Raw genomic sequence first — 14078 nt, 5'->3', positions numbered from 1 at the left:
CAGGGACTGGATTGATGACACGAGTGAAGAGGAGTCAAGGTGCTTTTGTGCTCCACTAATGCCCTATTCAGGTGCCGGCCCATTTGGCCTGTGACCCCAGATGTTTGACCACGATCCTTCATAATAAGGTGAAAGAATATATGCCACTCTTTCAAGCTTTGTACTCCCGACCATGCATTTGTTCCCCGCTTATCCAGGAGTGAGGGCCACAATCAAAGAGGAGAAAGGCTGTGATGGGTCAAGAATGAGGACCAACCCCATTGTACCGGCCACTACACTGGGGTGGGATTCTTATCCCGCCAAATAAATGTGGTGGGTTTTTTTTTGTCAGGCCCATGTGCTTGGAGGTGAAAAAAACATTTTATCACCTGAACATTCAAGTAGCTTGGGGACAAAATTGCGGATGGGAAAAGAGAGAATCATTTTTATCTCTCCATTTCCATTTGATTCCCTTTGTCCTCTTATTGATGGAGTAGGCAGGAGACATTTCCACTCATACCTATTAATTCATATCTTTCAACCACCAAGACTGTGACCAAACGATCAGAAAAAGAAGCTTGTCCAAAAATTAATTCAAGATGGATTAAAGACTTAAATGTTAGACCTAAAACCGTAAAAACCCTAGAAGTAAACCTAGGCAATACCATTGAGGACATAGGCATGGGCAAGGACTTCATGATTAAAACACCAAAAGCAATGGCAACAAAAGCCAAAATTGACAAATGGGATCTAATTAAACTAAAGAGCTTCTGCACAGCAAAAGAAACTACCATCAGGGTGAACAGGCAGCCTACAGAATGGGAGAAAATTTTTGCAATCTACCCATCTGACAATGGGCTAATATCCAGAATCTACAAAGACCTTAAACAAATTTACAAGAAAAAAATCAAACAACTCCATCAAAAAGTGGGCGAAGTATGTGAACAGACACTTCTCAAAAGAAGACATTTATGCAGCCAACAGACACATGAAAAAATGCTCATCATCACTGGCCATCAGAGAAATGCAAATCAAAACCACAATGAGATACCATCTCACACCAGTTAGAATGGCGATCATTAAAAAGTCAGGAAACAACAAGTGCTGGAGAGGATGTGGAGAAATAGGAACACTTTTACACTGTTGGTGGGACTGTAAACTAGTTCAACCATTGTAGAAGATAGTGTGGCGATTCCTCAAGGATCTAGAACTAGAAATACCATTTGACCGAGCGATTCCATTACTGGATATATACCCAAAGGATAATAAATCGTGCTACTATAAGGACACATGCACACGTATGTTTATTGTGGCACTATTCACAATAGCAAAGACTTGGAACCAACCCAAATGTCTGTCAATGATAAACTGGATTAAGAAAACGTGGCACATATACACCATGGAATACTATGCAGCCATTAAAAAGGATGAGTTTATGTCCTTTGTAGGGATATGGATGAAGCTGGAAACCATCATTCTGAGCAAACTATCGCAAAGACAGAAAACCGAACACCGCATGTTCTCACTAATAGGTGGGAATTGAACAATGAGAACACTTGGACACAGGGTGGGGAACATCACACACCAGGGCCTGGTGTGGGGTGGGGGCATGGGGGAGGGATAGCATTAGGAGAAATACCTAATGTAAATGACGAGTTAATGGGTACAGCACACCAACATGGCACGTGTATACATATGTAACAAACCTGCACAATGTGCACATGTACCCTAGGACTTAAAGTATAATAAAAAAAAAAGAAAGAAAAAGAAAGAAAGAGAAAAAGAAGCTCACGACAAGAATGCAAACACAAATTTCCTCCTCTGTCTTCAAGGACAAACACCCAGAAAGACACTTTTTTTGGCTGGGTCCCTTAGCACACGGGGAACCAATGGCTGTGGCTCAGTGGCTGCGTCCCTCCAGTGATACAGTGTAGAGTGGGATTTCAGCTCCTCTCATTGGACGCTCCCATCTTCTCAGTGATGTACAGTTGAAGGTCACGAAGTTTTATTTTTATTTTTTAACAAAAGATTATAACTTGGGAAACAGTTGACCCAGATGAATCCAAATGAGTTGGAATAGTATCTTTAGCTGGGATATTTGAAAGGGGTATATTTTATTTAAAAAAAATTTTTGATCTCGGTATTTCTACAATACGTTTGAATCCTCAGTCATGTATTTCAATGGCAATTCCTTGGTACGGGTCATGTTGATAAAACTTAATGAGGGTATCCTTGATGTGCTACTACTATTTTTCTTGGTATGATGCTTATAATTTGTTATTTACATGATGCACGCCAATTCCTTTAGTTCCTTCTTTCAGTAAAACACACCATTAGATCACCGATGCTCACTTATTGCCCTTTACCCGCTTTCAGCCACAGAGATGAATAATTAGATGTATTCATTTTCCATTCCAGTCTTCAATATCAAGACCCATTTCTCCTCTCCCTTGCCTATAATTTGTCTATGTCAGTCACCCTTACACTCCCAGTCAGCATTACACAGCCGGGTTATGGTGCATTTTTAACATTATTTCACTAACGCTCCTGTATACTTTCTGAATTTACAAATGCAACACACAACAAGAAAGTCCTAATCATTCAATGTATACAAAAATGACTATTCACGACACTAAGTGCTTAGGAACAGTATGCAAGAATTAACATTCTTTGGTGGAACATTTTTATGTCCTATGGAAAACTTCTGGCAAGTTCATGCAGCACCAATGAGCCTGATAGAAATAAAGTGACTGAAGAGGAATACAGTGTTTTTCAAACAACTCTGCAGTTATTTTTTTATCCCCGCAAAGGCAAACAGCTCTGAAAAGAGGCTTCAGCTTCCATAATCTTGTTAGGGATGTGTAAGACAGTCTCAAAGCACCACACAGGGATATTTATTGCAGTTAATTTTGTGACAGATTTTTTTCAGTCACTTTTGGAAGCAAACTTTTTTATTCTTTTTGAAATACTTTTACGAGATTTTCTTAAAATTCAAAAATAAGTACTAATCCTGATAAGGTGGGTCAATGGCCCAAAATCCTTAGTTTGTCTATTTGAAGGAGAGGTGTGGAGGTATTACGGCCCAGGACAGTTAGTCAGCATTGGGCCTAAGGTGAAAAACAGATTTCTCCATGACCTCCTTGATCAGCCATCAGCCCCCTCTTTCCACGTGCACTATTCAGGGAAGCTCTCTGGAGCATCTTGCGTTGACCAAGATTGCGTTCTTTCTCTTGAGCACTTGCGTTTCTGCCACAGGTGAAATCCTCTGTGGTTGTTCTCTCCTGCGAGGGTTTTATCGAGTTATTACGGGCTGCAGAAGGATTTTGTTTTTGTAGATTATCCAGGGTTCGTTTTATCATTTGCTTGAATTGACATCCTAATCAGGTGTCGGCATCCTACTCCAAAGGGGAATTTACAACATATTTTGAAAGTACTAATAACAGCAATACAATAGATAAATACGGGGCTTTAAAGCAACTCCACATACATCTCCAAGGATTGAAATCCCAGAATATGTTCTCTCTCCACAGAACTGAGTGCTAGATATAAATAATACTTTTTAAAAAGTAACTGGAAAGTCACAACTGTTTTGAACCTCAGCAATATAGATATAGAAAAACAAACACACACCCATTGGGCCAAGAAGCCAACACGATGTAAGTTATATTGCATTAACATTCACATTAATATTAACATTGACATCCCAGGAGGAGAAAGGAGGGATCATCTTAGTCCTGTTAGTGCCTCATCTTTTTCTTAGTTATTGCAAGGAGCAAGAGACATGCCCCACTACCAGCTACAGATTTATATCTCCGAATCACCACATTTGAAAGCAAGTGAGCAAAAATTCCCAGAGCAAGCAAAAATCATTCTCTGCCCCTCTTCCATGTAATAGGGCAACACCAAGGAACGCACATAGTGTTTCAGTCCCAGTCATCTTCCACGCTTGTGCCAATGGCTGTGGCTCATGGGCTGCAGGTTCCTCTGTGGTGAAATGAGTGGAGACTGGGGCTTGGCATTCTCTTTGGATGCTCCCATCATCCAGTGATGCACAAATGCAACTGATAAAAGTTTGTGTTTTTAAAAAACAGGAGCTTATGGACAGGAAAGGAATAGAATTGGATAAGTCTGAAGCAATCAGAACAGTAATTTCAGTGCTCAAGGACCTGGAATAGTGAGATGCTTCCTGAAAATTCTACTTGGCGATGTCTATTTCCTGTACTCTCTTTGGGTCCAAATTTGTGTATTGAAAAGAATTCCGTATATGAGATGTGTTCGAAAAACGGGATTAAATAGGTAAGATGTTTATATCAAGAATTTCATTTTATATGTTGCCAAATCAAATATAACAGACATGTGGACTATTCCACCAAATTCTCTAGGGAGAATAAGAGTGAAAATATTAAGAGACTTTGCTACAAAAATAACGTTGATCTGACAAATCCTTAAAAAGGGAGACCTGTGAATCGAACTGATAGATATGACCGTGTAACGAAGTGATTACCTGCAAAATTATCAAATGAAATCAATTATTTCCTGTGGAACAAACTGCACCACAGATACAGATTGAAGCAGAGTTGACAATGTTTAGTTCTTGGGGAAAGAATGTGTGAAAAATCGGTGGGATGCCACAGGTCACGTGCCCCTTACTTAAATCTCAAGGATGCCACCCTTGCGCACGTGATGCATAATTATAATAGGTAGTTCTTTCTTGTTTCATTGATTGTTCAATGTCTTCGTAGTCTTCACTGCATCCGTTTCGTAAGTCATAGTTTTTCATTCACCCTTATTTGTCAGTGTATTGCATTACTATTCCCTGTTGGCACCTCCAATCGTGCTCTTTTGGTCAGTTTACATCTCTTTACATGACATTCTTCGGAAATTTCTTTAACAAGGTTTCTGTTGGTGTCAACACTAAGAGTTTTCAATTTCTCTACCGCATCATTGTTTCTGGGTTAGGTTCTGCAGGAAGCTGACACCGTGATGGAGTTTAGTGTGCAGGACACTTATCCTGGATCGGCAGCTGAGGAAGGGGCAGGAAGGAGGCAGGAGTGGGCAGAGGAAGAAGTTCATGCTTACTTCAGGCCAAACAAAAGCCTCTTGTGATACCTAAAGAAGCTCTGAAGGTAAAATGGCCCATCAGAGTTATTCAGCTTTAGGAATAGTTAGCTAGATCTTTATACCCCTTCCTGGATTTGTCCTTGCATGTGGTCCACCTCAGGAAGGGCATGAGCTAGAGCAAGGCAGCTCAGGTAGTGTCCTCAGGGAGAAGTGGCTGTTGACTGGCACCTGCCTGCACTCCCAGCCTCACAAACATCAAATCCGTCCTTGACAGGGATTCTGGGTGGTTCTCCTGCATGTCTATCACGGCCTCCTTATTATTTCATGATACTTTAGCTAGGAATGCAACTCTAGGTTGACAGTATTTTCCCTCAGACTTTGCTTTTGGCTTCCGTTCATTGACAGACAGAGGTCTGCTGACAAACTCTTCATTATTCCCTGGAAGGCAATGCGTTTTTTCTCAGCTATTATGATCTCTATGTTTTCACTTTTCTGTAGCTTTAGTATGATGTGTACAAGTGTGTTTCCTGAATCGCAAATCATGTGTTTCCTTTATTCTGGAAAATTACCAGCCATTTCTCTCTGAATATTATTTGCGCAAAATTCACTCTTATTTCCATTTCTGTAATGCCCATGTGATGTTCATCCTACCTTCTTTGACCACACCTTTAGTCTCCTTGCCTCTCTTTAATCTTTTCTTTCTTCGTTCTCTGTATGCGGTATCGTGTATAATTATTTTTATCTACCTTGTGATTCACTAAATCTCTATTCCACTATCTCTAAACTGGTGTTTAAAATGCTTTCATCTTTTCTTCCCGGGGTTACTATGTTTGTTTCTTTTCTTTTCTTTTTATTTTACTTTAAGATCTGGGATACACGTGCTGTACGTGCAGGTTTGTTACATAGGTACACATGTGCCATGGTGATTTGCTGCACCTCTCAACCCATCATCTAGGTTTTAAGCCCCGCATGCATTAGGTATTTGTCCTGATGCTCTCCCTCCCCTTGTCCCCCAGCCCTGACAGGCCCCAGTGTGTGATGTTGCCCTCCCTGTGTCCATGTGTTCTCATTGTTCGACTCCCACTTATGAGTGAGAACATACAGTGTTTGTTTTTCTCTTCCTGTGTTAGTTTGTGGAGAATGATGGCTTCCAGCTTCATCCATGTCCCTGCCGAGGACATGAACTCATTCTTTTTTTTTACGGCTGCATAGTATTCCGTGGTGTATATGTGCCACCTTTTCTTTGTCCAGTCTATCATTGATGGGCATTTGGGTTGGTTCCAAGTCTGTGCTCTTGTACATAATGCTGCAATAAACATACGTGTGCTTTTGTCTTCATAATAGAATAATTTATACGCCTTTGTGTGTATACCCAGTAATGGGATTGCTGGACCAAATGGTATTTCCGGTTCTAGATCCTTGAGGACTCCCCACACTGTCTTCCACAATGGTTGCACTAATTTACACTCCCACCAAGAGTGTAAAAGCGTTCCTATTTCTCCACAGCCTCACCAGCATATGTAGTTTCTTGACTTTTTACTGATCGCCATTCTAAGTGGCACGAGATGGTATCTCATTGTGGTTTTGATTTGCATTTCTCTAACGACCAGTGATGATGAGCTTTTTTTCATATGTTTGTTGGCCGCATGAATGTCTTCTTCTGAGAAGTAACTGCTCATATCCTTTGCCCACATTTGATGGGGTTGTTTGTTTTTTCTTGTAAATTTCTTTAAGTTTCTTTTAGATTCTGGGTATCAGACCTTTGTCAGATGGAAAGATTGCAAACATTTTCTCCCATTCCGTATGTTGCCTGTTCACTCTGATGATATCTTCTTTTTCTGAGCAGAAGCTTAAATGTGTAGAAATTTGTTTGATTCTTCCCTCGGTAATATTCTACCTGTTTGATCTTGGGCAAGTGACACTCTTACGTGGTTCAGTTTCTTTATCCATAAACATGGAGATAATAACACTACTTCACGGAGATCTTGTGAAAGGTAATTGAAGTGTTCCCTGTAAAGCACTTAGAAAAATGCCTGGCACAGTCGCCATTCAGTCAGTGGTGCCTCTTTTTATTACTATAGCAATGCCTGGCTTAATTGACACCAACCCATATGAGTGTCAGCTATATGGGTGGTAATGAAAGGGAGTGCAATTAACTGGCAAGGTCGGAAGTAGGGTAAGTTCATTCACTCTGCTGGTTAGCACGTGTCACCTGGACTCTACCAATGTTCAAGGGATTGTTATTTTCAGTGATAATAACTTTAATTAAGTCCTCAACTTTACCATTGAACTGAATACGTTGTTGTCCCCAGTCATATCAAATGATGAAGAAACATCTCTTAAGATCCAGGAAAAACTACTGACTTAACAGTGTAGTCACTAATCAAAGGCAAAGGTATTGATTAATGGAATCACGAAAATGTCTCATATTTAACTGGATATTTTACATGTGGGAACAACACTCAGATCTCTGCAGCAATGTTTTGGTGCAGAAAGCTTGTATTAGGGGATTTCCAGACAAATAAAACCAATAGGATATTTATCCAGCTATCTGTCGAGAGAGATTTATTGTAAGAAACTGATTCATGTGATTATGGAGGCTGGCAAGTCCTAAATCTGCAGGGTGGGCTGGCAGCCTAGAGTCCCAGGTACAAGCTGACGTGACAGTTTAAGTCTAAAGACCATGAGGCTGAAGACCCATGGGAGAGCCAATGTTGCAGTTCAAGCGTGAAGGCTGTCTGTTGCAGAATTTACTCTTGCTTGGGGGAAGTCAGTCTTTTTGGTCTATTCAGGCCAATATGGAGGGCAGTCTGTTGTACTCAGATCCATTGATTTCAATGTTAATCTTACCGAAAAGGACATTCACACAAACATTGACAATAGAATTTGACCACATATCTAGGTACTGTAACCCAACCAAGCCGAATTACCTAGATCTCTATCTTTGCTTATTTGGGGAAAAAATCTCCCCCTGGTTGGAAAGACAAGACAAGACAAGACATGAAATTGGCCATCACAGAGCTAAATGTCAATCATCGGGTAATGACTGTATAACCCTAACCTGAAAATTTTCCCCACTCCCTGCTTCCCACCCTTTCTCTCACCAATCTGCAACAGACTAAACACATGCTCCCCAACTTACAATGGAGTTAAGTCCAGTTAAACCTATCACAAAGGCACATAATTTTAAGTTGAACCATGCTAAGTTGGAGTCCATCTGCATTGGACACAATTGTGCAACATGGAATGGCTATGCATTTGTTTCAGACAGCTATTGAAACACACAATTGAGCTCAGGCATGGTTGAATTTGCTAACTGCTGCTTGAAGAAACTCCCGTGGCTGCACGAGAAAATCAGGTTTCTTGTATACATTTGCAGGAAGGCTAACTTAATGCTTTTGCTTTTACACCTCTGAATTTATCACGTTGCCTTCAGGGAAAGATCAAACTACGTAAAGACTTACTGTAAAGGGGAGGCTTACCTCAGACTGTCTACCTACGTATTCATGCATTGAAGGTGCCATCACCGCAGTATGAGAGAGGATGGCAGGAGACAACGTTCAAGTGCTTGGGTTCTGGACTCAGACTGACGTGGATTTGAATTTCTGCTCTTCCATTTATCAGCTGTGTGTTCATTGGACACGTTTGTTAGTTACTGTGTTTCTTGTCTGCCAAAAAGTTGAGGCTAAAATATCTACACCATAAAGAGTTATTGGGAGGAGTCAATGTGATATGCAGATCATGGAGGAAACAAAATCTGACATTCTCATGGGTTTAACATGGGAACTCAGACAGCTTTGTAGAGAAATAATTCCTTTTAAGTGCAGAACAGGAAAGGGGACTGTACCCAAGAGGTCCCGATGGGTCGTGTGGACTAGCCACAGAATTCAGCAATGGTCTCATAGGTTGTCATGGGCCAGCCTCTTATCTAACATAGGTTCATTTATTTATCTGTTCATTTAACAAAGATCTGAGATCTACTACACTCACAACTTCCTGCATGATCTAGTTACATTGGGAAGTACAGATTTGTAAATTTGGACATGTTTCAGAGTGAAAGGGGATGCTGTTAAGAATTACTAAGGACAACAGGCGAAATCAGGACACATGGTCACTATACTAGGGAAAATGTCTGGGATAAGGAAAAAGAGGAAATAGCCACCCTTTACAGCTTCTTCTGTGCCCCCACTCACTTCCACACTCCTTCCCCCTTATTCCAGAGTGACAGTCTAACGAAAGAGGAAGACTATTATATTGCGTCAAGAATCAGGGCCAATCATATTTTGGAGAAAGCTTTGTACTGAAGTAAGTGTTTTTATTGTCTCATATTACCATAGTGGGTTAATTTTGTCAGACACATGTGCCTGAAAGTGAAAAAGCCCCACAACAATCAAATTGAAAAAAAAAGGAGAGTCGTCCTAGTTTTTTTAATTGGTCACTATCATTTTATTAAACTTGTGGACAAATGTAAACCTAAAAGAGCCAGTCTTTCCAGATGGATCCCAGTGACTGAGCCTAAATCTAAACTAGAGCCAAGCTGCCACATGCAGACTAGAGCTCACATATGTACTAGGAATTCCCCAAAAGCCCATACCTCTATCTAACTCTGCAACTTTCAGAGGTCACCTGAACCAACCAGCCAGAGCTCACCTGCCCCTGCCAATCAGGGCTCAGTCGTGTTGACCAATCAGAGATCAACTGAGTCAACCAATCAGAACTAATTTTGAATCCTTTATTTGCATGAATGGACTGTACTGAGAACCTCGATGGGAACTTTCTCTATAAAAGCCATATCCTCTTTTAGTTCTCTGGAACTGCGCCTTTGTTTTACACTGAAGTCTGCCCCTCCCTGGTGTGCAAGCTGTTCACAGGAATAGTCTCCTTCCTCCAAATTCCTTTTCAGAGAACTTCCCTTCGTAATATGATGCCAGAGGTAGGAGACATGCTTACTCACAGCTTTGGATTCAAATCCTTAATTCACCACAATTACAATCAAACGAAAAATCAAACAAAGAAATAAAAAGTGGACAAAAACCTCAAACTAATTTTCTCCTCAATTTACAAGGCTGAACAGCTAGGAGGGCATTTATTGGTTCAGGACTGGTCACCTGCTCACATTCTGAGCCAATGGCTCAGGCCCAGGGCTGAAGACACTTCATTAGTTGAGCCAGTGGAGAGTGGGGTTTGGGTGCTCTCATTGGATACTTCCATCGTAAGTGATGCATACTCACAGGACATTAAGCTTTGCATTAAAAAAGATTGTAGACTGGGAAACAATAGAATTAGACAAATGTGAATGAGTTAGAGTCCTTACTTTATTTTCTCGGAAGCTTGAAAGGGGTGCTGTTCATTGAATTTTTGATTTAGCTATTTCTGCACTGTGGGTTTTTGTTACGTATTTAAATGAATAGTATAATAGAGGTAATGTTGAAAAAAGATTATATGAGGTCTGCTTTTTCCATTAGTAATGTTTGCCCCGTTTGATGCTTCTAAATTGTTATTTACAGCAGTAAACTGTTTCCCTTTGTGTGTGTGTGTGTGTGTAATGTGATTTAATTTATAATATTTCAGGTATGAGTTTTGTAACCACGTTTATAAATGTTCTCAGATTTTTGTAGTGTGCATCCTTCAATAGGTATCAACATCATGTTTTATTTTCTTGAAATAAGTTTTCTCTGCCAGGCACAATAGCTCATGCCTGTAATCCCAGCAGCTTGGGAGGCCAAGGCAGGAGAATCACTGGAGTCCAGGAGTTGGGACCAGCCTGAGGAAACATAATGAAACCATGTTTCTCACACACACACACACACACACACACACACACAAAATACAAAACTTAGCCAGGTGTGGTGGCACGCGCCTCTAGTCCCAGCTACTTGGGAGGCTGAAGAGGGAGCATCACTTGAAACCAGGAGGCAGAGGTTGCAGTGAGCTGAGACCGCACCACTGCACTGCAGCCTGTGCGACAGAGCAAGACTCTGTGTACCTTTGTCTGAGGTAGGCAACCCGGCCACTTAGGCGGGCAGACGCCCTCTGTGATTGGCTGACATGATGCCAAGCAACAGGATCATCCAATCACCTTCAATGGAGGGAAGATTGCTGACAGGCTCCCTTGGTGACACTTCATCCAATCATATGTCGAGTTGGACTGTGAAGTAGAGCCATGCGACCATACCAAAGTGCCCCCCCCTTCCCTGGTCCCCAACCGTCACTCTCTGTTCTTGCCATCTAATGGCTGCTGCTTCTGCCATGGCTGAGGCTTCCTCTGAGACAACCTCGGAGGAAGGCCAGAGCATCCGGGAGCCCAAAGAGGCCAACTCCACGACGGCCCAGAAGCAGAAGAGGCGAAGGCGCCGAGGCTCCCGCAGGCGCCACACCAACCGCCACGGGGACAGCTTCGGGGACAGCTTCGCCCCCTATTTTCCCCGGGTGCTGAAGCAGGTTCACCAGGGCCTCAGCCTTTCCCAGGAGGCCGTGAGTGTCATGGATTCTATGATCCATGACATATTGGACCGCATCACCACCAAGGCTGGTCAGCTGGCCCGTTACACCAAGCGTGTGACCATCACCTCCCGGGACATCCAGATGGCCGTGCGCCTGCTGCTGCCTGGGAAGATGGGCAAGCTTGCCGAGGCCCAGGGCACGAATGCCGCCCTCAGGTACACCAAAAGCAAGTGAGCTGTCTCAGGAGCGCCTGAGCACCTGGGAAACCCAAAGGCTCTATTCAGAACCACCTCCCGTGGCCCTATAGGCCAGTGGCCCGCCAAGGGGGGGACCCCACCGGAGGTTGGGGTGGGTGGCACCGTTCCAGCTTGGGGGGCATGTGCCGTGTGGCCTCCTGCGGTTTTTTCAAGCATTTTTCCCACAGTGCAAAACACTGTCAACTCCAATATATCTGTAGTGCAATATGCTCCAAGGAAAAGTAGGGGGTGTTTCCGTAATCGTGTTTCATGTCCTCAGTTTCCTAAATGGCCGTTTTTATTAGTTATCTTTCTAGGTTATCTTTATGATGATGTTATCAATGTACTGATGTTTACCTTTTTCACTCTCATTCTCCTACGACTGGATGGTGGGATTTTCCAGAACTTCATTATGTGCGATATGGCAACAGAGAAAGTGAATATGCTGATACAAGAAGCAAGGTAACCCTCCTAAATGTGTTCAGCATCTCTCTCATCGTGAATCCACGTAAATAAGCAAACGAGGCCCAGTTACAGTATATACATGGCTAAATAAAATTTTCAAGAATCCATTCGTTTTCCAGCTTCCCCGACTCTGAGACCACTATTGTAATTCATTCTCTTTTTGCACTGACAATAATCATTTCGTTTCTTTTTGAACAGAAACCTTCCTTACTTCCAGGTGTGTGTCAGTAGGATTACGGAGTGTCCACGGAAACAGCTCATGCCCTAGTGTACAGTGGTACAGCCAATGAGTGACCTGCAGTCTATGAGCAACAGTCATTGACCCAATGTGGGGGGAGTGACCCAAGCTGAACCCACAGCAGCCTTCCTGTTATATTCAACCTGGTGTTTAAAGGAACGGCAGTGTGATTCTTTACCTGATGTTTTTGTTTGCAGTGTTTGTAATCATGATCTTTTAGGGACATGAATCCAAAGCTAGGATTAGAATATGTACCTTGTCCCTAACATCAAGTTATACAGAGCATTGGCAGCCATTAGTAGAAGTCAGATAACGCTTATTTCCTCAAAAGATTAGCATATTGATATCCATGTTAATATTAATACAGGCTACCTTTCATTGTGCTCTCTTCTGGGTCCCAAGTCTTGGCATTTTAAGCATTTTTTTCTATAAGTGTATTGCTGAATTTCAGAGCAGGTGCTGACTTTCCCATTGCTTTCCTTTTCCATTGATTTCCAGTCGCCCGAGTATGTGGACAAGAGAACATACTCTGGGACTGCAACCCACAGGAATTTATTATGTTGTGCCTTGAAGCTCAATATGTGGCCATTTTTGTTAAATGTTTCCCATAAATTTTGAAACATCTCATAAACAACCCTTCTCCTTCATATGTAGAAACCAGTAAAGGATGGCACTCTCAGTCAAACCATGAAACAAAAGCTGGATAAATGACAAAAATCAAAATTTTCTTGAGCCCATCAGAAGTGGGGAAGAACCACCCCAGAGGGCCCAACACATAGCCGCATAGATTATTCCACCATTTAAAGAGGACCCCTTGGTCAAGAGGGAAACAGGGTCAGGGCAAGATGGTAGCCAGAGCTTCCCTGAGTAGTGCAGATGGGAAGAGGGGAAGGTCACCTCCAGAGCTCCACTTGGGATCCATAGAGAAAGGAAGTAGAACCAAGAAGTCCACTCATTGGGATCTGTTACTTTCTGTTTTTCCAGATTATTAGAAAAATATTACGAAAATAGCTGAAGAGAAATGTTATGAAAATAGTTGAAGTTGTGCTTATTGCACAAGGAGACCAAGAAAAACCCCACAAAATCAGCTGCAAGTAAATCCTTCTGGATGGTGCCACCAAATGTTCCTACAAGTCCGGAACAACACTTGCCAAACCAAAGACCCTTGGCAGAACCCTGCTTCTTCCCAGAGACAGAGCTGTGTACCTGACAAAACACCACCATCTCACTCAGTGACTTATTTCTCATTACGCTAATTGTTTTGCTGTAAAGTGCCAATGTTTCTGTGAATTAAGACATACAAACAAATTTCTGAAGTTACCCTTGCATATGTGTGTAATTAGACAAGTCCTTTTGAGAAACCAAATCCACTGAGATATTTTACCTTGGAATATGTGTTTTCCCTTTGTAAATTCAGAAATCAAAGAGGGCCATTAGTAAAACAGGGTTAACAATGAAATCTGATTTGGTTGTGGGGAGTGAAGAGTGAGGGGGCAAGGGGACTGATGCCGGTGAATTACAGGAAGAAAGAGGAAAGGGGTGGGTTGATGTGAAGATCGGAAGAGGAAGCTCACACATTTGATATGGTATTTCTTTGGGTCATTGAGCAGAAGCAGAACCTATTAGGCAATCATGATGTCATGCTGTGACTTAAA

General features: G+C 42.1%; 2 protein-coding genes across 4 annotated transcripts in view; both read left to right on the top strand.

Annotated features, from left to right (window-relative positions):
- Nucleotides 1-13749, top strand: part of LOC101143138 (thymosin beta-15A-like) — a 53953-nt gene extending 40204 nt beyond the window's left edge. Inside the window, exons 3-5 of one of the 3 annotated variants that reach the window (XM_063702826.1) lie at nt 12038-12182; nt 12384-12402; nt 13408-13749. In XM_063702826.1, the coding sequence (XP_063558896.1) occupies nt 12038-12182; nt 12384-12402; nt 13408-13434 (191 nt within the window). In that variant the 3' untranslated portion in view covers nt 13435-13749. Of the gene's footprint in view, nt 1-12037; nt 12183-12383 lie in introns of all 3 variants that reach the window. The other 2 variants (XM_063702827.1, XM_063702825.1) reach the window with 2 other exon arrangements.
- LOC101145599 (histone H2B type F-M) lies at nt 6859-12027 on the top strand. Its single transcript, XM_055376828.2, has one exon. The coding sequence runs from the start codon at nt 11272-11274 to the stop codon at nt 11716-11718; it is 447 nt and encodes a 148-aa protein (XP_055232803.1). The 5' UTR covers nt 6859-11271; the 3' UTR covers nt 11719-12027.
- Nucleotides 13750-14078: the final 329 nt, after the last annotated feature.

The sequence above is a fragment of the Gorilla gorilla genome, chromosome X (assembly GCF_029281585.2).
Source record: "Gorilla gorilla gorilla isolate KB3781 chromosome X, NHGRI_mGorGor1-v2.1_pri, whole genome shotgun sequence".
Lineage (NCBI taxonomy): Eukaryota > Metazoa > Chordata > Mammalia > Primates > Hominidae > Gorilla > Gorilla gorilla.
The sequence above is the reverse complement of the archived record's forward strand: the minus strand, read 5'-3'. Positions and strand labels throughout refer to the sequence as shown.

Bases quoted from the DNA above. Each gene is read 5' to 3' on its own strand.
- LOC101145599 (XM_055376828.2), top strand. From the start codon at position 11,272: ATGGCTGCTGCTTCTGCCATGGCTGAGGCTTCCTCTGAGACAACCTCG.